The sequence below is a fragment of the Topomyia yanbarensis genome, chromosome 1 (genome assembly GCF_030247195.1).
Source record: "Topomyia yanbarensis strain Yona2022 chromosome 1, ASM3024719v1, whole genome shotgun sequence".
NCBI lineage: Eukaryota > Metazoa > Arthropoda > Insecta > Diptera > Culicidae > Topomyia > Topomyia yanbarensis.
The window spans coordinates 179,954,085-179,980,499 of record NC_080670.1 but is presented as its reverse complement, the minus strand read 5'-3'; the positions used below and the strand labels follow the sequence as shown (position 1 = coordinate 179,980,499).

At 43.1% G+C, this 26,415-nt stretch overlaps 1 protein-coding gene across 2 annotated transcripts in view; it reads left to right on the top strand.

Annotated features, from left to right (window-relative positions):
- The window catches only part of LOC131683317 (G1/S-specific cyclin-D2), a 236,240-nt gene that overhangs the window by 137,077 nt on the left and 72,748 nt on the right, over nt 1-26,415 (top strand). For both annotated transcript variants that reach the window (XM_058965181.1, XM_058965192.1), the window contains one exon: nt 12,363-12,537. In XM_058965181.1, coding sequence (XP_058821164.1) covers nt 12,363-12,537 — 175 coding nt within the window. The remainder of the gene's footprint in view (nt 1-12,362; nt 12,538-26,415) is intronic.

Genomic DNA, 26,415 nt, shown 5'->3' with positions numbered 1-26,415 from the left:
CAAAAGTCGCAAGTCACTTATCTCCGACCGGCAATCTCTTTACCCCCGCCCGTTCTTCATCGACAGAACGAATCGTTTTGAATACATACGAGAAACCTACCGACATGTATAGCTATGGTATACGCACAATCGAACGAAAAGTCGTAATAATTTTAATTTTCATATTTGGTAAAAGCAGATTGAATGGCTTGCGAGGGGCCTACATAATGAGAAACAACAATTTGCCACGGCCCAGCGGTGTGGTTTCACGAAAAAATCGGGATCGATGAAAAACCGAGGACGGAGTCTTGATTTGGTTTGATCCTATTCCTATTAAGTCAAGCGCTGTTTCTGGTATTTTTCAATGCAGTTGACGTTAACTATGTTTACCAGAGGCAAACCTGAAATTCTCCCTATCACCTTACATTCAACCATCTTGACTCTATCTTGTTTATGGTAATTGTCAATTTCGCTAACCCTTGTGGCAGAAACAGCTGTCAAATAACAATTAACACAGTAAATTGATACAGGGATCAAGATAGTAAAATACAATGTGGGGTCATATCCATTTAATTTTAAAGCGTTTTAGTTTTTACGTTCAAAAATGGTTTGTGTTTACTTAATTACATTAAACTAGCTGATACACAACTAGAATTGATAATTTTAATATGTCAAAATCGAGTTGGATAAAATGAACTGCCGTTATTGTTATTGTTTAGTGAATCGATTTAAGTTTACATCTTTTTTCGTGTACCAGCCGACCAACCAATCGTCCCTGTTTCCGATTGCTAGTTAAATGGCAGCCAGCCAACCAGCCAGCAGCTGTGACTCGGCGGCAATCCGGCTCCTATTATCGTATACCCAAATAGAATGATATTTTATGCGATAATGAAAGACTCAATTAATAACACCTCATTTTCTACTCGGCGCACCTCCTCTACGGCAGAGAGAGCTAGAGAAAGAGAAATAAAAGATACACACACACTGCTGCTTCCGCACGCAATGCGAAGCGGTTTAGATTTTGAATTGTTCCCGGTGGAGTCTATTCGGGTAGGAAGTAGTCGGTGTCGCAAGCGATGCATGTTAGAATGTAATTCATTTTCGGTAATTTTGAGTGAATAATGGAAGTGTGTCCAAATAGTCATTAACAGGAAGAGAATAACAAAATATAATAACTTATTATATGCCCCTTACAGACCATGTTTATATTTTGATTAACCCTCAGGAAGTCGCACAGAGCACTGAGTTCTGCAACATTTTGCAGTTCAGGCGAAATCGTCTTAGGGGCCGTACACAAATGACGTAGCTTTTTTTCGGCGATTTTTGACTCCTCCCTCCCACCTCGTAGCATTTGGTCACAAAATTCTAACCTCCCCCTCGCAAATAACGTAGCATTTACCTACCCCTCCCCCTCGTCCTATGCAAAACGCCCGGGTGATGAAAAAAATTACATGTTTTTCAATTATTTTAAATACATGTCCTTTCAAAATGTTTGACAACTTTTAACAACATTTTCATTATAACAGCAAATTGCGTGCAAAATAAGCCCATTTCATCACAAATATAGTGTTGATAGTTTTGTTTTGAATTTTATATGTCAATGCGAGAATAAAGAGAAGTTCTCTCAGTTCACAATCCTGCAGCTGCCAATGATTCTAAGAAGCATACGTTCATCTAAATTACTACATTTTGTTTGGTTAAGTGAAAATTTAAGTCAGCTTCCAAACTAAGTCTACTAATTAGCAACATTAACTAACTAATGTAGCAAGTTAAATCCGCATACAAAATCTTTTCGTATTTTTGTGAACTTGTAATTCCGCGAATCGTAAAAATTACCTCATGAAAAACCGCATCAAATCAAAAGTAACTTGTTTGAATTTAAATTCATTTCTCTTGGGTATGGAGGATCATTAAATTGTTTTCTCTAAACAATGGGTTTTAAACTTAATGCTACGTCGCACAACTTCTGACCCTACCCTCCCCCTCGTCACACTTCGTCACAAATTTGGTATACCCTCCCTACCCCCAAAATGCTACGTCATTTATGCACGGCCCCTTAGAGTTTCAGGTTGTCATCTAAACGCGACTACCGGAGGGTTAACCGAAACTATGGACAGCACTTTTATCACGTAGCGTTGGTCGATATCGGAAATAGCGTCCAAGCGACCGATGTTTCGACGAATGAGAAAAATTTTGTCGGATCATGATCATGAAAGAGCGATTTCTTTTCTCACACCGAAGTGTGTTCAACAAATAACGCATTTCTGTTTGCCGAGAACGGTGTAGCAGAAAAGGTAGTTTCTGTTTTCGTGCCCTTTAATCGGAACACCATTTTATTGAAATTAAATTTAAGTTAATCCTTACAAAAAATCCTTACTCTCCAATGCCACGTTCTTATAAGTAATGGATGCGACAAGCCGGTCGCCATATACTGAAGCGACAAAATCGGCACGTAAATCCCTATCGACTAACTTAAAGATGCAACCAGTCGCAACATCAGAGCGACTAAGATGTTGCGACTGATTGCTTCTTCGAGTTATCGAATTGGGATTAATGTGTCGATTTTATCGCTTCTGTATATGGCGACCAGCTAGTCGCGTACATTACTTATAAGAACGTGGCATTTGACAGTTACGATTTTTTTCGATGATGGAACACGTTGGAAGTTCTTCACTCAGTTGTTGACGAAATTGATGGCAAGACTTACGTAAAACTAGATTTCCGACAGCTTGCTTCACTTCTTTTCTTCGCTGCTAGTTATAAGTTCGATATATCCCTGAGGAAGTTAGAAAGTACCCTCTCGCAGGTTGATGGGATTGACGGTATTGTAAACATCATCAAGCCACAATATATTCAATAGAGTTATGTAAATATAAGGACCTTCGCTCTTTTTAGTTTTTATTTGCACCAAGTTCTACTACTAGAGGTTAATTAGTTCTCATGTTAATAATCCACCAAACATTATGACTACTGAGGATTTGATTTATATAAGAAGCCCGCTTCAAGATGTTGATTACAATACGCCTCGATAGTGGTGTGTCGAGGAGGCCGGGAGGGCTGATATGAGCCTTTTGTCTGTTCTATACCTTTCCTCTATTCACCAGCTCATAACCAACAATCAACCAGTAACAAATAGATAATTGAGAAAGGATGTGCTATGTGTGGTGATTGGCTATTCAAGTATTAGTAGTGTTTGAAGTACTAATGTATGTCTCATGTGATGATCATAACTTCAGCTGTATCTTGTACCTATCTAATCTATTACGTCTCTCATATATTGTCTTTTATTTCTTCTTTTCGAGTCCTATACTGCCATTCTACACCCGCCTTCAGCTGAATCAACAACGATGGTGATAGTGAACGTCTTAACACTCACACATTCTCAAACGCGGTCTCAGCGGGAACCTACAAAAATGCCATCGTGCACGCGATTACGAATCGGTCACGTCCGAAAGTCTATCCTTGATCCTAGAAGCCTAGGTCCATGCCTTCAGCTGGACCAATTAAGACCGGGAACCCTATCGATATAAACGATCCCACTCTCTGCCAGAATTCAAACCGCGCACTGAAAATTTAATATCAGACTCACGGTTCGCGCAACCATTCAAGAACACACGTTACAAAATCACGTCAGCGCACAAACGTTAGAGCCCCTCGCGATTTTCCAAGCAGCCTACGAACTCGCAAACATGATTACACCCCGGTGATAAGGTGAAAATCTCAGCACTCATAAACTTACCAACACGATCTCAAGTGTCAACCTACAAACTCCCGCGCTCGCGCCATCATGAATCGGGATCGTCCGGAAGTATCTATCCTCGGTACAAACAATCTAGGTCCTTGTTAATTATTAAAAAAATAATAAAATTGAAAAATAACTACCATATCCACTAGACAAAACGTTCCATGGCGACATGACCGGAAACTCTAGTGATATGGGGTAACTCTCTCCCTGTCAGAATGTGATCCGTACACCGAAAACTAAAGATCAGAATGACGGTCCGTGAATATATAAATCGCCGCAGGGTTTCAAAATCCAATTTATACACGCGAAGTCACATACACGCGAGCACACGGGACAAACACGTCAACATACGAACGCTTAAGCCCTTCGCGATCATCTACGCACACCTATGCCCGCGATCGCGTAAACTTGATAACACTGCGGCAATTGTGTGAACGTTTTAGTACTTACGAAGTTACAAACGCGATCTCAAACGCAAACTCGCAAATGCGCGATCATGAATCGGTCACGTCTGGAAATCTTTAACCTTTATTCTAGCAATTTAGGTCCATACATTCAGTTGGACCAATCAAAAAAAAAATAAAGCTCATATCCACTAGACCACGCGTTCTACGACGACATGATTGGGATCTCTAATGATATGGAAGAGCCCACTTCCTTCTGGAATCTGAACCGTACACAAAAAATTAAGTATCAGATTCACGGTCCGCGCGCGATCATTCTAGAACACGCGAATATGCGAAAGGCACACGGTTATGAAATAGAATTTATGCACGCGAAGTTACACGTTAGCACACGCGACATACAAACGCACACGCGATCGAGCACATTAACGTACAAATATTCGAGCCCTTCGCGATGATACACGCGATTCCGAGTCCCTACGCCCGCACATGCCTGAACCGTACAAAGAATATCACATTCAGAATCACGGCCCGCTACAATTGGCCTATTGCAGTGTTTTATTGGGCGACATTGCCTGTCTCGTCTGCAAATTGTAGTATGTGATTCTGACGGGGAGCCCTTCCGAGAACCTAGCTCTACAGCTCCAGTAGGACAACTCTCGAAAAAAAAACAAAAAAAAAAAAAAAATATATCCCTGAGGAAGTTAGAAAGTAGAAGATGTCTAAGTTTACCAAAAAAATGATTTGGCAGGCAATTTGCTCGTGAGGACAGCGAAGCACCTCGTTCGTGACAACCGGAACAGCTAAAGTTGACTTGAAAAAAGCCAGCAAAAGCGACTTCTGACGTCTCCTACGTTAGATTAGGTCTACGCTTCTTTGGCCGGATTTAGCTTAATGCAATGACTCGAATGATGTTCTGGAGTGGTACAAGGTCAATTTCAAGCCAAAGCATCCTAGTCCTCCGAACGCATCACAATTGAGAAGTACTGGGCTTTCGTGAAGAAGTTTGTCATATTTGACGCCGAGCTGCATGTTGTACTTCTGCTCTAAGCGATATCAGTACACAGTTACGGACGTGGTCTAGTTGTAGATAAGTTACTCCCATGAGATTAAGATCCATTTTCATTTTTTGTAACTCACGGACTGTAGGTGTAATACGTGCTTTCTAAAGATGAAACAAAATTCAGGGCATTTACCTCGCTCTTTTCGCCTTTTTTGCATTAAAAAAGGAACAATTTCCGGATGGATGAAAATAAACATGTTAAAACTTTTCGTCGATGTCTGTTTTAATTCATGAGTTCACAAAAATAGCTCCACCTATAGCGTTCATTTGAAAATCACTTGATTTTGTCATTTGCAGGTTGTATAAGGGACATGTGGAGTAATCCTGGCAGGTATGCCCTCAATAGATACACTTCCTTGCATTTTCCCAATGCAACTCCCAGCTTTTAAAATACGCCTTACCTTATTGTGACGTGACCAAAAGAACCAACAGTTTGCATTTGAGACAGTTCAGACAGACCTTTGGTACAAGAAGGTCTTATACAAGTAGACAATCTTCCCAATGCAGACGTAAGTTGGCAGTGCAGATCCAATGAAAGTAGTCTGTAGATGGTAGATAAGCCTTTTCATCCCCTTCCAATAATACCGAGCAAGATTGCTCACTGTTGATCATCATTACCAGCTGAAGCGCGAAATCCTTGAAACGGCCAACCCCATCTTTCAGCAAGTCATCTGCGGTCAGGTTCGATTCTATGGCCACACCGTCTATTTCTACATCACGGGAAGGGATGTTTACACGGTAACTTACTTTAGAGTAAGAAGCTCATCTCGAGCAAACGTAGACTTAACCATAGCTTAGCTCCATCGCCGAAGCCTGAGGAGCGTCGTCGTTTCAGCTATGATCGGGCGCATGTGCTCACCTACACAGACAACGTTCCGGATGCCCACGATCGAGACCGCAATTACTCGCCCCGGGGAACTTGTATCCATGGCATGATCCAGACTTTGCCAAATCATAGATCCCTCGAATTAGCGAAGCACGGGCGCGGGGTCACCTGAGGTGGAACCCGAGATCGACGATAAGTTTTTCGACCTGCTTAAAAACTCTTGATCAGCATCGGGATGGGATTCAGGACGTCTCGGGGTTCAGGCTAGACATGTCACCGTCAAAGCTATTGAGGCCAACTGACCTACCTTCCTGTACGCGATAAGTTCCCACTCGACGACTGCGGAACTGTGGAGAAGGGTAAATTCCCCTAAGCGACAAAAGAAAGGTTTTGCATTATGGGTCATCGGTACTACGACAGTTGAGCTAGCTCCGAAATAGCTGGCGAAATCGGAAGACATTTCGCCTTTGTCTCTGGGGACTACTACCTCCCACCGACGTATCTCAAAAGGAAGAAGGAAGCCAGCCCTACGATGTTCACAGCCGATTCGAACCCGGCTTATAACAATCCTTTCTCTGATGTGGTCAGTGCACTAAGTACAGTACAGGGCAAATTTGTTGGACTCGACAACGTTGGTTGTCCCCTGTTAAGATATCTCCCTCCACTTGGCAGGCGAGCTGTACTAGAAGGATTCAACAAGATCTGGGGAGACAACTGGAGAATCGCACTCACAATCCCTATTCTGAAGATATGCGAGGTATTCAGGAGTCCGAACGTCTTCCAACTGCTAAGTTTCCTCCGATAATGGTAAACGTGGCCCCTCCTGGAGGAACAAGATCTTCTCGACCGTTGACAGTTCGCATTTCGAAAAGGACTCGGCGCAGGTATTCACGTGGGCTGCTTCGGCGAATTCGTAAGCGAAGCCTTAGCCATCGACTTGCATGCGGACTTTGCCACCCCAGATCCAGCCGCGATATGGCGGAGGGAGTGCTCCGCCAGCTGCACCAATGAGGCGTTCGCGGGAAGCTTGGTTGCTTCATCAAACAGTGCCTCAGTTATCGAAGTTTCAGGGTAGGTATTGGAGGAATCTAATATTACATGAAAAGCCTATGTTCAGCGATTTTGTGAGAAGCTTCTAGGGAAAAATAGATCGAAACGGATCAGGATAAATAAGCACACAGCAAGAATTTATTCGTCTCCTAAAACTTACGAAAAGAGATATCGACTGTGATGTGGATGTTCCGGGTCTATATAACGTTTTTATTTTTCCAACGTTTCGATGCGGGTTAGCGTCATCATCAGGGGATACGAAACAAATCATTTATCCCCTGAAGATGATGCTAACTCGCATCGAAACGTCGGGTAAAGAAAAACGGTTTACGTTCTAACCTACCCTTCCTCCAGACTGCTAAACTGAAATATAGGCCCGAAACATCTCCTAAAAGTTGGAACCCTATTGTTTGGACGCTCATCGTTACCCGAATCCATGTGTAGCGAATGTAATTCTTCTGGATATGGATTCGAGCGAAGATAAGTAATCAGTCTCCAACACCATGGCCATTCGTAGCACCCTTATCGTTACACCTGGAGATCACCGCTACAGACGGAATTGCAAATCGACCACGTCCTGATCGATGGACGGCACTTTTCCGACATTATCGACGTCAGGACCTAACGTGGCGCTAGCATCGACTCTGACCACTACCTAGATGGTTAAATTGCGCCCAAAACTATCCGTCATTAATCATGTACGGTACCGACGGTCGCCTCGGAACGATCTGGAGCGACAGAAGCAACCAGATGTCGCCACTGCATACGCGTAGCACCTCGAGACCGCGTTGCCGGACGAGGGAGAGCTCGACGTGGTCCCTCTAGAGAACTGCTGGAGAACAGTAAAAGCAGCCATCAACAACGAGGCTGAGGACATTGTCGGGTACGAGGAACGGAGATGACGGAACGATTGGTTCGCGACGAGAAGTGCAGAGCGGTTTTGGAGGAGAAGAATGCAGCGCGAGCGGTCATGCTGCAGCATGGAACCCGACAGAATGACAGAGTTCCGGGAGAAAAAACGCCGCCTGGAAGAAGCGGAGTGCGAGGAAATGGAACTGCTGTGCCGTTCTTAAGATACACGGAAGTTCTACCAGAAGCTCAACGCATCCCGCAAAGGCTTCATGCCGCAAGCCGCGATATGTAGGGATAAGGACGGGAGCCTGCTGACGGACAACCGTGAGGTGATCGAAAGGTGGAAGCAGCACTTAGACGAGCACCTGAACGGCGGAGAGAATGTAGGTACAGATGACCAAGGCAACGGAGGATTTGACTACGTCAGTGCAGTTGCGGACGGGAATGAACCAACTCCCACGTTGAGGGAAGTTAAGAATGCCATACAACAGCTCAAGAACAACAAAGCAGCTGGCAAAGATGGTATCGCAGCAGAACTCATCAAGTTGGACCCGGAAAGGTTGGCCACTTGTCTGCACCGGTTAGTAGTCAGGATCTGGGAAACCGAACAGCTACCGGTGGAGTGGAAAGAAGGGGTGATCTGCCCCATTCTCAAGTAAGGTGACCATTTGGAGTGTGAGAACTTCCGAGCGATCACCACTTTGAATGCCGCCTATAAATTGCTATCCCAGATCATCTTCCGTCGTCTATCACCTAAAGTAAACGAGTTCGTGGGAAGTTATCAAGCCGGCTTCATCGATGGCCGGTCGACAACGGACCAGATCTTCACCGTACGCAAATCCTCCAGAAATGCCGTGAATACCAGGTCCCAACGCATCACCTGTTCATCGACTTCAAGGCGGCATACGGCGGTATCGACCCCGTAGAGCTTTCCCGGGAAGCTGACTCGACTGATCAAAGCAACGATGGACGGGGTACAAAACAGCGTAAGGATTTCGGGTGAACTTTCCAGTCTATTCGAGTCTCGACAAGGACTGAGACAAGGTGATGGACTCTCGTGTCTACTATTCAACATCGCTCTGGTAGATGTGATGCGACGAGCCGGGCTCAACAGCCGGGGCACGATCTTCACGAAATCCGGCCAATTTGTATGCTTCGCGGACGACATGGACATTATCGCCGGAACATTTGGAACGGTGGCAGATCTGTACAACCCGCCTGAAACGCGAAGCCGCGAAGGTCGGACTGGTGGAAAATGCATCCAAAACAAAGTATATGCTGGTAGGTGGAACCGAAAACGACAGGATCCCGCTAGGAAACAGCGTTACGATCGACGGGGATGCCTTCGAGGTAGTGGAGGATTTGGTCTACCTAGGATTCTTGAGCCGTGAAATCCGAAGACTCATCATCAGTAGAAGATTCACCATGTACAAAACGCTTATAAGACCGGTGGTTCTCTACGGTCACGAGACTTTGATCATGCTCGAGGAGGACCTGAAAGCGCTAGGAGTGCTAAGGACGATCTTCGGCGCGGTGTGCAGGAGAACGGTGTGTGGCGGCGAAGGATGAACCACGAGCTCGCTGCACTCTGTGGCGAACCCAGTATCCAAAAGGTGGCCAAAGCTGGAAAGATACGGTGCAAGAATGCCGGACAACAATCCTGCAAAGATGGTGTTCGCTAATGATCCGATTGGTACAAGAAGGCGAGGAGCGCAGAGAGCACAATGGGCGGACCAGGTGGAACGAGATTTGGCGAGTGTTGGGCGTAACCGACGTTGGAGAGCTTTATCATGAAATTGATGTTGAACTAAATAAATAAAAATGAAGTAATGAGTCTAAATTATCGCACGAAACGTGGCTATCTGATTTTCGTAAGTACACTGCGTGGTCTGAGCAACCGTGAGCCGGGCTATTGAAGAGCGGCTGGGCGCACTGACTTACTGAACTTCTTTCGCATGATGTTTTTTTCCGATGATTTTCAACACATTCGAAACGATACAACGATGTAATATCGTAAGTAATAAAATCAGTGAAAGTATGTTCATTAATTTGTAGAAAAAATGGCGTAGGAAAAATTTTATTTTTGAATTTTGTCTACATTTTGAAGTGTTGAAAAATTGTTTGAATGAAAGAAATTATTTTCAAATCTTGCTTTTTCTAGTCCGCAAAACTTTCTAGCTTAACATTTGTTCATTCGTAACTCTGAAAAAACCCCAACCTTCGCGCCAGAGGCCCCGTTCGGAGACGGGGCGCCATACAATAAAACCTAAACAGGAACTGCCACTGGCACTGATAACGATAACCGCTGCTATGGCATGCAGCCGGGCATATGCATGCATTTGCGTCATTTTTCGTAGAATTCAATGCGCGAATACCTTACAGCACAACCTGGCTGCTCGGCTGAATCGTGCAACCGCAAATCGAGGCCATTGGTGATAATTTTTTCTTCTTCTAAACAAAAATATGTAGCTCCGCTCGTTCGCTGGGTGAGATAACAGCTGTTTCGACCTGCGCCTGGAAAAATGGACAGCTTTTTTTAAAAAAAAAAAGCAGAAATAGTGTTTCTCTTTTCGGGTTTTGCGTCCATCGCAGTAGCCAAGTCGGTCTGCCGGATACTGATGAGACGAAGCCGAAACGTTATTTCATGACTTACTAAGGCTGTAGGTACAAAATAGTTGTTAAACGTCGTATCAAAATACCATTGTCACACGTCATTTTTTAAAGAATCGTCTCCCACTTTCAGATACTGATGAGACAGCAAACAGCTTCAAACTCGAACGTATTACTACAGCAAACATTTTCTTTTTTTTTCTCGTGCAGAAATCCCCAAAGCAGAAACTGACGCATAATGTGTCGGCCCTTATCAACCCCGTCCAATCCGCCCGAGCGCATGTAATCAGCTGTTTCGAACCTCGAAAGCCCAAAACATTCGAGTATTCGACAGCGCGCACCCGTCGTCAGTCGTCCAAATTTAGCCGTCTCGCACACTCTTCTTATCATGGTGTCAGTAGCGCGGGGCTGCAGCATTTCTTTTTCTTCGCACTACCAAATTTAAAAAAACTGCCCGTCTGATACCGTACAGGTACCGAACTGTGCGTGTGCGTGTGAGAGGAGCTTACTGATGAACGAAGGGTAAGGGGGGATTGCTTTCTTTTTCGTAACGATTGCAATGTTTACTGATTCATATACTTCGCAGCAGATATGGTTCTAAATTGTTTCTCCTTTGTCGGTGTTTGTATTTGCGTGTAGATGTAAAAGGCGATAAGCCTTTTAAGGGAAAGCTTTCACTGCTATCGCTTTTCACGCATTTCCGTTAGTTAGTCGGTCTGATATCGATTGAAAAAAGGGATAAGATCCAGTGTTCGGCGAGAACATTAATTCCAACAGAGAAATGATTAGGAAGCCATTGCACTTTTGTGTATAATGTTGTATTTAACGGAAAACGTAATAAATTATTTTCAATAATTATTTTGCACTTTTTATAAATGTTGCATGGTCAACGAATACACCCTTTACGTAAAAAATCTGTTCTGACAGTAGCTTCATTTGCAGAGAGTATAATCCATCGAAGTAAACCGTGTTTACAACAGTTTTATCTTCATCTTTTACTACTCGCAAGATTAACCTTTAGTTAGGCAACGATCGACCATTTGACAGCAAGAGCAGTCAGTTTTTTCATCAGTGTTGCCAAGTCAAGATGTATATTGTAATCGGTGTTCCACAGCGCACGTTTGCATGTAAAATCAATCGGTTGAGTTGCTCTCGGCCATATCACAACCGAACATCTTTCGATTAGATAACACGCATACAAACAAAAAAAAACAAGCAACTGCTCGAAGCAAGCCTTGGTTTTGGTGCGAGAGAAGATGAGAGAGAGAGCTGTCACCGGCACAAAAATTGGGTCAATTTTTTAAAGATCCAACTCGGTTGAGGATGATATGTGTCGCGGTATTTGCCTACGGGGTCGGTCTGCCGGTCGGTAACACCTACACAAATCTCGCCAGCAGCAGCAGCAGCAGCGAGTGGAAACAAAAAAGATAACCTTAATTACGGTTTGGCGCAGAAAAATAGAAAAGAAGTTGACTTTGACAGTCGCGATTTGACTAACACGTTTAAATAGGTACGGACATTGAGCACTGTACCGTTAACTTTTTGGGAAGTGATCTCCTGCGACGTCGCAACGGAGCAAATAGTTCGTTGACCGATTACGCACTTTAAACAAAATGAAAACACACATGTGTGCAGCTTTCAATAACATAGATAAATATAGGTTACGGCTTGTAGCGATGACGTTTAACAGGTGTCGTACGCACGGAAATTGACTGAGTAAAATGCTTGAATTTCTTCCGAGAATTGTGATTGATCGCTTGTTAATAAAACTTTAACCGTACTCCATCTCAATAACACTTTTTCTTATCGACTTTTTTCCTGTTTTTTTTGCAGCGATGGGAACTTCTAGTCCTAAGCTGGCTGAAATGGGACGTCTCGACGGTGACGCCACTGGACTTCCTGGAGCTGCTGCTGTGCCGGCTGCCGATCGAGAACCGAAAGTGTCACGATATCACCACAGAAAAAGTGCGGAAGCACGCCCAGGCTTTCATATCGTTAGCAGCTAGAGGTAAGTCTATTATTAAAATTTCCGACTTCTCAATTATACGTGTGTTTAAATCTGGCAAACGAATGGTAACGAGGTTGACAAATTTTCAGTTAGCGCAGCTCCAAAAGAATCTGTAAAGTTCCTTTGAATGAGTTGTACATCAAAAGGTGCTCTTCATACAGTAACAAGTGCCACTAAAACCAACTTTATTTAAAAGCGTCGGTAAACTCAAATAATCGACTTCGTCTCATCAGAATCCGACACTAACTTACTGACAACACTAAGCTAGCGCCGAACAATCCGTGTACCGTCGTTCAGGGGGAGGAAAGAGGGGCGGTGATAAGAGATAATTGGAAACAATCAAAATACTTTTCGCTAATTGTTTACGGAGATACAGCTTAAGCCAATTTATTCAAAGTTTTTTTTTAATTATAAAACATCATCTAGACTCTAGAGAATACTTAGTCAATTTTCCGCAATTATTGAAATCTTTTGAAAACTACGTTGTGCGGTGTACACCGTAACTCGACGTAGAATTGTCAAGAATGTTTAACCCTTAAATGCATACTGTTGCCATTTGGCAACATACCAAGTTTTGTGATATAAAGCCTCAACGAGAGGGATACATCGCATCCAACCCGAAAAATGGATACCCAAAAAAAATGAAATTCATGCATTTAAGGGTTAAGCAAAAAAGCGATTTCGCGCTTAATTTTCCGCCATTTTTAGGTGATAAACTACCTTAATGTGAAAACGGAGAAAAATTTAAAAAAAACCCTTGGGGAGGTATTTTATACCAAGAAAGCATGTTCCAAATTTGAAAAAAATCGGTCGAGTAGATTTTGCAGGATTATGCTCTCGGGCTTCAAAAAAATTATTTCCAAAAAACGCGCTTAAATTTTTTTTCTCAAAAGGCGAGGAACATTTTTTAAGCTTATCCTGAATCATCGATCCCAGATCCATAAAGTACGCCCCCAGCAGCAATCTCATTTTCTTGATAAAAATTTCTAGGAAAAATAGATCTGACACCTCCCCCCCCCCCCTAAAAACTTTAGTGCCCACATAATGATGTATAATAAAATTAGATTCCTAAATCATCGACTGTGGAACTTTACTTTGCTTCGATTCAAGAACGATTTTTTGTTGTTGCCCATGTATTGTTCAGTTCTGTATATCCTGGATAAATACTAGAGAACCAACAAAAATGGCCATCCTGAATTTGTAGGTCTCGTCGAACGGATAGACTGAATGTCAACCCTCAGGGAAAATGTTCTATAAATTTAACAAGGGCCTTTTCACAGAGTTCGCGTATGCCAAAGAGTACTCATCGATGTTGCGCTCGTTAACCCGTCCACGAACCGGTGCCAATAACCGTGTTTTTGTGCTTTCATTAATCTCTTCACTTAGGTTTTCAATTTCGCATACTTTCTGAAGTCGTCGGCCATTCCAACCGTGGTTCTTAAGGGAGTGTCAGTGTAAGCAATGCTAAGGTATCCGCTCCGCTAGCGAATGACGGATCTCAATAGTGGCATGTCTGTAATAATGTACGTACCTGGAACTATTGAGAACCAGAGCTACAGGTCCAAAGCCCTGGTAAAAGGAGGATGGTTGTGAAGATCTGGGCTGCGGTCACCACGTAAAGCAAGATAGGTCATAACCCCAATTCCAAGGCATGAAGCGACCCTTGCCGAGGGATGAGTGATCGAGCGGGTGAAAAAGATGATCGATCGTTAACGGAGCCTGTGAGGTACCTGGGCAACCCCCACAGTAAGCGTCCCTTACCACGTTACTGCGGAGCTCTGGCGTGGCGGACATTTATTCTCGCGCAACTCGTGGGTATTAACATGGAGATGAACAAAAACAAAACAAATAAACAAACGGAGGTGCCAAACCCCTTTGCTAGAGGTGGTTTGGCGAGGTCTCCCCTCCCGTGGGGAGAGTAGTGGAGCGACAAGTGCTGCATCTGATAGCACCAGTGACCCCCCAGCAGTGGTAGAAATTAGCCCTACCAACGCACTGGACGGGCCACTATCCGCGATGCGCAAAGTGGTGGAGCAGCTCGATTCAATAATCGAGTTCACTAGCGCAAAGCAAAATATAAGCAAGGAGCTGAAGCAGAGCCTCCTGGTGCTCCGGTAAGCTGTTCGTGTCGCAAGACAGGAACAGCAGGCTTACGCCAAGAGGGTGGAATGTCGGGAGAAGTCCGACAGAGAAACCCAGACAGTGGCCTCCAAGAGGGAGGGAAGAGAGAAGCTCGACATAGGTACCCAGACAGTGGGCTTCACCTTTTATGGAGCAGCCATGTCGCTCGAAGCGGCGGCCGAGTTCCCCTCGAAGGGAAAAGGCAAGGGCAAGGGCAATCGCAAGACGGCGTCGAACGCAAAGCGCCCTAGGAAGTCGCCAGGCGAGGGTGCAAAAACCGACACCACACTGTGTGGAACCGTTAAGGGCAAACGCGTTTTGGTCGAGGTAAGCGAGGGCGAGAGTGACCTCGCTGGGCAGAGCGGTGGTACCAGCAACCCGGCGCAACCGCGGCAGGGGGGGGGGCGTAAACCCCTGGACGCTGGTCACCAAGAAGAATCCGGCACCGACAACGGAGGTACCGCGGCCCGCGAAGAAGGCCAAGGACAGAGGCGAGGCCTTGTGGTTAAAAACCGACAAGGACAAATACACCGACGTCCTAAAGTCGATGAAGGCGGCCGAAAGCCTTTCGGCCCTTGGGCAAGATGTGCGTAGCGTGAGACGCACCAACACGGGAGAAATGCTTCTGGTGCTGAAGCGAGGCGCACAATCTAGTGCGGTATACAAGGCCTTGGCCCAAGAGGTCCTTGGTGAAGGCGTGAGACAGCTCCTGAATGCAATCACTTGAAATGGTCAGGAAACAGCTATGGGATTGCTCGAGCAGATCTACGCAGGTTAAACTCGACTCGATGAGTACACCGTCGAATTCAACTTTGCGTGTGGGAATGTAGGCGCGGTACTTGCTTGTAAGCAGGGTTGCCACTATTTTTCGAAGAAAATCTGGCAGTTCAACTAAAATTAAAATGACTGCTAACTTTTCGAAATTTGGCATACATTTTGGTCTTCATAGAATGTGTATTAATCGAATATGACCAAGATTTTCAAAATTTGTGTGAAACAACTTAATTAATTGAAAAATCTGATAGGATAACAGATTTGACTTTTGACTGAAAACTTGAACAAAAAAACTGGTTGTTTCAGATAAATCTGGCATAATGGTATCCACGCTAATGCGTAAAATAAAATTCAGAATATCTGGAAAAATCTGGCTTGAACGAATGCAGTCTACCCATGAACATCGACAAATTTTCACCCGTGCACAAAATTTTGTGCACGCGTTCAACCTTAAACGTGCCTTGCCTGTGTGTACAGGTTCGCATCGAACACCGTACCCAAGCGAACGATATGCAAACTTAGGTTTAAACACCGTGTACGTACACCGTGTGCGTACACAAGAAAGGGAACCATAAAACAGAATGAGTCAATGCTAGTAAATATTAGGAAAAATTAACTAAATGTAGTGTACTTTAATCGAATATGCTTGGCGAAGCACAAATTAATCTCCAGCTTAGAGGTACAGCAGCTATAGAACTGTCCCGCCTTTTGCAGGAAGAAAAACATTCCACAGCATAGCTTCCCTAGTTTGAAAAGTTACTTAGTCCGGTCATCGTTGCTTTCGCCGAAACCGGCTAGAAGTATCCACGTGAAATGTCTCGTGCATGCATACTTGCAAATATTGACGCGCGCTTTATATCGGACTAATAGCTCGTGACATTTTTTTCTATTGCAGTCAATCTGACTGGTAATATCATATAACCAAAAAAAGTCTATTGTTCGACATATTTACTGCAAAATGAATCATAGTCTTCTGATTGTTTCAAACGCTCATTACACCATTTTAAATCGATCTGATATGAATATTGGAAGCGCTGAATTGATGGAATATTTACGTAGTAAATGGTGTAATGAGTAGAGGTGTTAAACGCAACTCGCTACTCTGACAGTATTACGCTAGAGTGCTAACCGTCGTTGGTTGATCATAAACATATCTTTTTTGATTATTTAAACATTTCGCTAGATATCGTCACATATTGTGTTCAATCATTGAATTGCAGCCCAGAATTTCGATTCTGTAATCGACAAAACCACGAGACAAACGTGGTACATTAAGCGGTTAGTACCACGTCAGGTGTCCCACAAGGCATACTATCGCGTTAGCTGCCTAGAAGTATAGAGATCGTCGGATTCGCGGGTAACATCATATTGACGGTATCTGGAGAGACTTCAGAAGAGATAAAAATACTGGCAATGGACGGAAACGAGTCAAGGAATGGTATTTGGCTGAGGCCGGTCCCTCTAGAGTCGATTTCTGGTTCCTGCGGATGGAATCATACCAAGGATTATGACGCAGTCTAGCATAGCCAGTGCTGCGAAAATTCAAAATCAGTTACCTATTTCTGCTTGAATTTACCGAAACCAACATTCAAATTCACCGCCTGCTTCATTCATTAACTTTCCGTCGTACTGAGATTTCATACAGAATCGATTGCTTGAATGCAGAGGAAAGATAAATTTCTTCACCAACCGAAGTATTCATTTGTTATTATGTGGACAGGCATCTTTTACATTTTCGAGCATAAATGACCTGCTTAATCTATATCTGGTGCTCTTTTGCTCAATAATCCCTCTCAGATCTAGCATAGAAACGAAATTCAGTTTGCTTCTGAAACCGAACATGTCCGAACCTGAATGCGGTGTGTCGGCGGGAGAACGAATGACGAGGGAAACGAACCAAACAATTCATTCACCGCCGCAGGCATGGATTGAATTTCGTTTTCTTTAAAGTTCACGCAGGGACGTCAATTTTTTTAAGCTCTGAGCATAGCAGCCAGACAGAATCCTCTTTTTTATTATGTATAGCCGAAGCTTGCCCAGGTTTCTGAGGAATTTCTGCACGTGGTGTTTCTAATGGAATCCTAAAACGGATTTTGATAAAGTCCTGCTAATAATTCTGAACAAAAAATCCGTTGAGATTTCTAACAAAATTCTACTCCTTCTTGAGACGGATTCCACCAGAACTCTGGAAAGGTTTTCCTCATAACCCTGGGTAAGGTTACTACAGACAGTCCGTGAGGATACGCCCAAAATCTATCGGGACCCTGATTAGCATACAATCAGAATCCTGAATATGTACTACATGAATCTTGAGATGAAAGTCACCACAGCAAAAAGCGTGGAAATACGGATAAGGATTCCATGGTTTAGAAGGATTCTATTGGCATCATGAAAAATATTGAAGCTTAAGCCAACTTATTCAGAGTTTTTTTTAATTATAATACATCATCTAGACTCTAGAGAATATTTAGTTAAATTTCCGCCTTTTCGCAGAGTTCGCGTATGCCAAAAGGTACTCATTGATGTTGCACTCGTTAACCCGTCAACAAACCGGAGCCAATAACCGTGTTTTTGTGCTTTCATTAATCTATTCACTTAGGTTTTCAATTTCGCATACTTTCTGAAGTCGTCGGCCGTTCCAACCGTGGTTCTTGAGGGAGTGTCAGTGGAAGCAATGTTTATGTATTTTCCTTCGTTCCTGACTTGTCATACGACAACTTCAATTTCTGGTGTCGATGGGAGGTTTATTATTGAACCCCAAAAGTACTCGTCAATAGGGATCTTTCCGATCCAAGCGGATAATATTGAAATCGGGAAGTTTGATGGTAATTTCTGAAGTGAGACATGTTTCGCACAATGCAAATGCATCATACTCAAAATTAATTATTAAAATTTCGAAATAATAGATTTTCCGTTTGATGCTTCTGTAAATCCATTGTAGAGTACTATTTAGCAACCAACTTTTACAAAAAGTTTCTCATTGTAGTGAAAAAAGATTTCAAATTTCAATTTTCTGGACATAGTAAATAATATCCTTTCTCGGGGATTGTCGACCAAATCCTGACTTATGAGCGCATAAGAGTTTGTGATGATCTTTCTGCGAAAGAATGCCTACAGCGTCCTTTCAGATAACGCTTCAGTTTTTCCTCTCATTATATGTACGCGGGACATGTCGAGACTTCATGTAAACGCCCCACACAGTAGGGACGCTTTGCGGTATTATCACTGCATCCATCCTGATTCCCTTCCTTCGAACCAAACCAAACCTGCAAAACAGACCCGGCGAAATACACCCGATACGAGCCTGATGCAACTTTGGATTTTGTTCAGTTCTGTGAGACTGCTCTGAGTCCTGAATGCAATCACTTGAAATGGTCAGGAAACAGCTATGGGATTACTCGAGCAGATCTACGCAGGTTAAACTCGACTCGATGATTACACCGTCGAATTCAACTTTACGAGCAGGAATGTAATGCACCACAGAACAAATAAAGAGAAGAATAAAAAACGCTCTTTGCTCTTTTCATGTGAACCACCGCTCTTCTCTTTCACAATAAACCTCTTCACTCCGATGTGTGCTGCTCCCATACGTGCATTCTACTCCATGGCTGAACACCTCAACGAGTAGAAATAAAGAGGCTGAAGTGTGTGTGAATCTTGATCCCATGCGCACAGAAGCAGAGAAGTCAACCAAAAAACATTTTATAATCGTGCTTCCAATCAAACTTTATCTGAATTGTAGTTTTTTTCGCCTTCCTACTTGCTTGCCAGTGAGGGGAGACACAAAAAGTGGCTCTTCAAGGTGACTCTTTGAACGAAATTGTGCAGCTCTTGGTGCACAGATCTTTCTCTTTTTCGTTTTCAAGTTTCTCTTTGTGCGGCTGTTCTGCACATCGCAGTGTTTTTTTTTTTGCTGCTCTATTTTTCATCGGTGTATTTCGCTCTTTGCCAACTGCTTCTGAATGCAATCACTTGAAATGGTCAAGAAACAGCCATGAGATTGCTACCCAGGTTAAACTCGACTCGATTAATACACCGTCGAATTTAACTTTGCGAGTGGGAATGTAGGCGCGGCACTTTTTTGTGAATATCTTGTTTCACCGCAGTCTCTCTCTCTCTTTCTTAGTTGATATTTCGGTATATATTCAAAACGAGAAACTCCACATTGCGGACTATGATGAAGATACCCACGCTTGCCAAATGAAAAAAAAATCAGTTCTTCCACGAAATATGAAATTTCATTTTCCAATTAAAGTTTCAACAATGTACTTATGAACTAAGGTGACCATTCCTTAGGTTAAACATATCTCAATCAATTAAAGAGCAACGAATTGAACTGTTCAATAAATTACAGTTTTATTAACCCAGTTTGAAACTAAAACAATGAACTTAGTGCATGTTCTGCATCGTTTCTTTAATGTTGAACTAGAACTGAAACCATTACATCCGAAGTATAGCGGTTTTTTATAATTTAAAATAGCTTTATTTTAAAATTTAAATTGTTGTACTGTTCCGTTATATTTGTCGCTTAATTTAAAACACGTTTAGTTTGGGTTTTAAACACATAGAGCAGGACAGATACTCAGACTGGATAAACTGAGAAAACATAATTTTAAGACCAGCAACGCTTAAGAATTTTAAACATGAATTTTAAACTAAAAAAAAACCCGCTCAAACTGCTGCTGGGAGAGTAAGCCCCAGTTTTACAATTTCCGGTTTTATATTAACTGTCAAAATCTAGAACTGAATCACTCCCGGACGTGTCCTTAGGTCGTTACTTGACTCGAAATTATGTTCCCCAATCTATTGAACCTGAGTGTATGTGCTGAATACTATTTATATATTCAAAACAGTTCTAAACGTATTTCAAATGAGGCAACAAAGATAATGGCAGCGTATGCCGTATGCGCTGCTGAAAATGCCCTAAACAATTCGATCGATATAAAATAATAAAACAAATCTGTGATTAAAATCAGTCCAGTGCTTTCTCTTGGACAGATGGCATTACTTTTGGGTGGAATACCAAAAATCGCTATAGATTTTCTCGCAACTTTTTGAAAACCAATCAAATCTAAAACAGCTCTAACTTGAATCAGTCTCCTCGCCTAGCAAAATTTCCAACTAAACTCCGCCTTTCTGTAAGCGCAAATCAAGTTGAGTCTGCCCGTGCTTTAGAAATAACTACACAAGTATGTTGTCAGATGTCTCAGTGATAAATTGAATCTGGATAACATATATCGGAAATTTGAAACATGTGTGGCAATACGCACCTATGACCCGCCGAAAACATCGTCAATCCAACGCACACACAAGCATAACATTATTTTTCAAATGAACCCTCTCAAGCAGCACACTCACGTAGCACGTCATGTCGTGGAAATTTTTTTCTGATTGGGAGGAGTATTGGATTGAGTTTTAAATATGGTAAGAAGCACCAAATTTTTATTTCTAGCTAGTAACTGATCTTGTATTTATTATAACATTAAAAACAAATAAATTGTAAGAACAATTCGAATCGGTTGTGCTCCTAATTCTTGGGCCAAATGACTTCACGTTTGGACGTTGAACAGCAATTAACCTCTCATGTCTAACATCCATCATAACGGGGAATATAGAACTTCCCACTCAAACTGGTATTATTTAAACCGACTAATCTGCCGATTTTGGTAGAGTGAATCACGATATGTCAATCGCCTTAATGGAGAAATCTGTAATTAATGGTAATTTTCGCAGTTGTTTTGATCAAGAAGGATTAAGGATTTTCAGGTACCCATATTTATGTTTTTAAAGTTTTAACCCTAAGGGTCATTCGTCTTTTTTTGGAAAATGATGTACAATTCAAGAAAATAAATTACAATTCCTTGTATTTTAATAATATTAAAAAAATCAATTATTATTACTGACTATTCTGGGCGCACTGCTTTCCGCTTCCAGTATTAATTTGCTTTCTTGGTGGTGAGCAATGGTCTGGTTTACCCTCTTCCGTATGCTGATCACTCCGTCTGCCTTCTCCCTCGCTCGTGTTGGCGTCCATGTCGTCATCGCTAGAATAGCTCTGATTGTCGCTGTTAGATGTTTGGTGCTTTTCGTGTGACTTTAATATAGCCGTCTTATTCCTTACGTATGTTAACTATTGGCTTGGGCATACCGTGGAACATTGTTTGTCTGGCATTTATTTTTGTGGCTTGTTGTCTGCGTTGTATCACCGGATGTCTGTTTGTTAGTGTTGTTTGTAGTCGATGAATTTTCGTTAGTTGTTTTGGCGCATGATTTACCGTAGTGTGTGCCTACTGGTTACATAACTGATTCGTGGACGTCTGCCCAGGGTATACGCATAGCGTTCTTTGGATGTAGTTAACACCTTGAGATGATCTGCCCTCGAAAGTCAACTAGGTAGATTGTTTCAGCCACATTCGCAGCTCCCGAACACTGTTGAGAACGCCAGGGAAAAAGTTTCTTCAAGCGTAATTTGTGACGGATTCCACTACGCCATACTTTGACATGGATTTTTAAATGTAATCTGTGCTAGTGCCTGGTGCCAAATCGTGTAGGCGAATTTCCGTCATATTATAGTCCATGTACACGGGAATCTTGGTTTTGACCCTTTCATATTCGACGTCGGGTTGCATATTGTTTTTCGCTACAGCGCTAGCTGTCTCTGCAAAGAAATAGAACGTTATTAGTGCTACATTCCTCGTATGATGGAGTTGTATGTGTGTAATTTTAAATGACTTAATCTTTGTATCGCACTATTTTGCCATGAATGAAAATTTAAAAACTAAAAACAATAACAGATTTTCAAAATAAACAGAGTCGATCAATTACAAGCACCAGAATTTTCGGTGAAAAATATATCGTTCCTAAAAAATTTTTTTGTCGATAAACAGAGTGTTAGTCTATTCCGTCAATGTCCTTAATGCAACATTTGAACAATATTTTCCTAAATTTTGACTGAAATCATTGAAAATTTGGCGAGTGACAGGGAATCTCCAGAAGGCACCTCGACAAAAATGCTTTGCACACCATAACTCAAAATCTCCTAGACCAATCGTTTTAAAATTTTGCGCAGTTCTTCTTGATATCGTTGCCCAAGTACTCGCAGGAACTTTTTACAACATTTTTAGTATTTTTATTTTTACAATAACATGTTTACCAAAATTTGACCCTTCAGTTGGACGAATAAAAAATGACGCTTATATTCACTAGACAACACGTTCCATGGCGATATGACCGCGGAACCCTAGCGAAATGAAAGAACTCATTCTCTTCTGAACCATATTCTAAAATTAAGCATCAGATTCGCGGCCCGCGCGCGATTCTTCTAGAACACGGTTATATGCGAATGGACGCATGGTTATAAAAAATAATGTATCCACGCAAAGTTACATACACGCTAGCACACGCGACAAAAACGTTAACATACAAACGCTTGAGTTCTTCGCGATCATCATCACACACAGCTACGCCCGCGATCTCGTAAACAGGATAACACCCCGGTAACTCAGTGAACGTTTTAGCATTTATAAATCTACAAACGCGGCTTCAGGAGTGAACCTACAAACACGTCCGTGTTTGTGCAATAATGAATCGACGATAATCTTCGACCCTAATAGTATAGGTCCAATGTCTTCAGGTGGACCAAACGAAAAAAATGGGCTAATATCTACTAAACAACGCGTTCCATGGCGACAAAAAAACCGAATTTATACACGCGAAGTCATATACACACGACAAACACGTTAACATACAAATGCTTGGGCCCTTCGCGATCATCCACGCAACTTGCACCCGCGTTCTCGTCAACATGATAGCATTCCGATGATAAGGTGAACGTCTCAGCACTTATTAAGCGCGGTCTCTAGCGTGAACTTACAAACTCGCGGTCATGAATCAGTCACCTCCGGAAGTCTATCCAGAAGTCTAGATTAGGCCATGCCTTCAATTGGACCAATTAAAAAAAGAAAGCTCTCATATCCCCTGGACAACACGTTCCATGGCGACATGACCGGGAAATCTGGTGATATGGCGTAACTCAATCCCTGTCGAAATGTGAATTGTTCACCGAAAAGTAAATGACGATCTGCGTGACCATCCAAAAACACGAACGGTTATAAAATAGAATTTATACACGCGTAGTCACGTTAACATACGAACGCTTAAGCCCTTCGCGATTAACAACGCACACTCACGCCCGCAATCGCGCAAACTTGATAACATCCCGGTAATAAGGTGAATGTTTTAGCACTTACGAAGTTCAAAACGCGATCTCAAACGCGAACCTGCAAACGTCTGTGTTCGTGCGATCATGAATCGGTCACGTCCGGAAATCATTACCCTCCGTCCTAGCAACTTAGGTCCATACATTCAGTAGGACCAATCAAAAAATAAAGCTCATATTCACTAGACATGACCGGGAACGCTAGTGATATGGAAGATCTCACTCTCTTTTAGCATCTTTGCCGTACACCAAAAATAAAGTATTAGATTCACGGTCCGCGCGCGATTATCCAAGAACACATGCGAATATGCGAAAGGCACACGGTTATAATATAGAATTCATACACGCGAAGTTATATACACGTTAACACACGCGACATACAAACGCGCACGCGATCGACCACGTTAGCATACAAATGCTCGAGCTCTTCGCGATGATACACGCGATCGCGGGTCCCTACGCCCGCATATACCTGAACCGTACAATGAATATCACATTCAGAATCCCGGCCCGCTACAATTGGCCTAAAGCAGTGTTTTAGTGGGCGACATTGCCTGTCTCGTCTGCAAATTGTAGTATGTGATTCTGACGGGGAGCTCCTCCGAGAACCTAGCTCTACAGCTCCAGTAGGACAACTCTCGAAAAAAAGCAAGCCAACAAGCTAGGATTGTTGTCTTGTTTATTATTGTCACAAGATAGCACAGCTCGATCACTCGAGAAAATGGCGCTTTTCATAATCGTGTTTCGCTATATCTCAGTAACCCAGAAAAATCAAAAAATATCTGAAAACGCACTTTGTAGAGATTTTAAAAACTTAGAAACGTGGCGCATCTAACTCAGTTTACCCCAAAATGGCGTTCGTCATTTGGGTCTGATTCATTTTAGTTCAGAGAGTTAAAAACAGCATCGTGAACCGAATAGGAAACAGTAATTACAATTATTAAAGAAGATTGCGAACAGATTATCCAAAACATTACAAAAAAACAAAAATAAACAGAACTACCGCGTTAGTGTATGACGCCTCAGAAACGGAACTCACCGTCACAGTAGGCTACAGACTAAACAATTCCAAAGCGTTTGAACTCAGGAAGTGCCACTCGTTCAGTCAGGCAGCGTACGTGTACAATTACCTTCACCGAGCTACAAAGCTTGTTCCCAAGCAAAGTAGGACCCAGCAAACAGACGAGCACGATCGAAATGGAACAGGAGATGTGTCGATTGATGGCGGTATATGGTTTCCTTTGACTTGAGCCAAGCCAAAGCGAGGATCTGGGCACGAGTCAGCCAACACAGCCTGGCTTATCAGCCTCTTCCAATCAGATTGATATTCTCCAGCCGTACTGCAGTAGTGAGTTACCCCGGCTTGTTAGGGATTATAATTTATTGCAATGGCATCGGTCATAACTGAACGCAGCGATGTGTTTTCGACGGGACGCACTTTGGTTGGTAAATTTATGATCCGGCTAATTTTCTGGTGCACAGCTTGGGCATACAAAAATGAAACCCAGCGGCGCGCGTGTGGTTGTTAGTTCGAAAAACAGTCGCAGCCACCGCCACAGGAGATGGGATACTTTTTCAAATATTAATGAAACATTGTACTTTGCAGAAAGGAAATTTGATTCTTTGAAGCGACGGCTACGCCGGCGAGAAGGGGGTAAAACCTGTCGCATCAAAAGCCAATTACGAGAGCTGTCAATTTGACTTCTGCGCGCCCCGCTGATGACTGACTGTCCCCAAACAAAGATCCCGGTTATTGCTTCGTTACCTAGTCGGCATCCCCGCGGTCGATCGACTGTAAATGAGTTATTGTTCAGAGTCGAACTACCAACAGGGATGCTCCGTTAAAGTAGGCGGCGAGCAAACCCTGGATGCGTATCTTGTTCGACATTCCTCGCGCTACCAAAAGTGCTGAAGACATTAAGATACTGCCATGGGGAAAAAGCAGCAGTAATTATGAGCGAAAGATAAGGGATATGTCTGCTTGGCGTGTCCCCCCCCCCCAAATGTCCATCACAGTTCTCCCATCATTGACATTTCAGCCGAAGAGCCCCGCGAGCTGTCGATAATGGTGTACGGTTTGGTGTGCCGCGAGTGCCCAAAATTTTGTAATTGTTTTATAAATTCACGGACTCACCTTACCGCCCTCCCCGGTGGCTGCACCAAAACCCGTTCGACCAGTTCCCCTCCGGCCGTGCAAAGGCTGTAAAAATCTGTGACCGCCCGTGTCCATCGTCGTTGCCCGCCGCCAGCTATCCTGAACATCACCTTCCGAGGTAGGCAGAACTAGCGGTGGTGGGGCAGGGCGGCGAGCAAAAAGTGCATTGGGCAATAAATTTTAAATTCAATGAATGAAGTTTACCACCCTTCCCCACACCCCGTTCCGATTCAGAAACGAACCCCGGTGAATTGGGGAACAGTTTGGCAGACTCTCAAAAGTTGGACGAAAGGGAAAGAATTTCTCGTTGATGTGGTTCTGGTTCAGCGGAGGGTTCACAGTCCACACCACACATGCCGCGGGTGAACGCTTCTTTTTTTTGTTCTCAGGCCTCTTGCGGCTTTGAAGAGAGATGGTCGCGATCGGACGAGGGTCGTCCATGGCTGGCTTCGTTGCGCTATGTGACCGGTTTTTAATTTACTTCGTGTCCTCTTTTGGTCCTGGATCTCGCGCGCACTGCTGGCGCACCTCGACGCAGTCCCGGCAAACGGTGAGTGCGGAGCTGAGAGGAATTTGGTTCGGGTATCCTTTTTCTGGTTCTGGTCAAAAA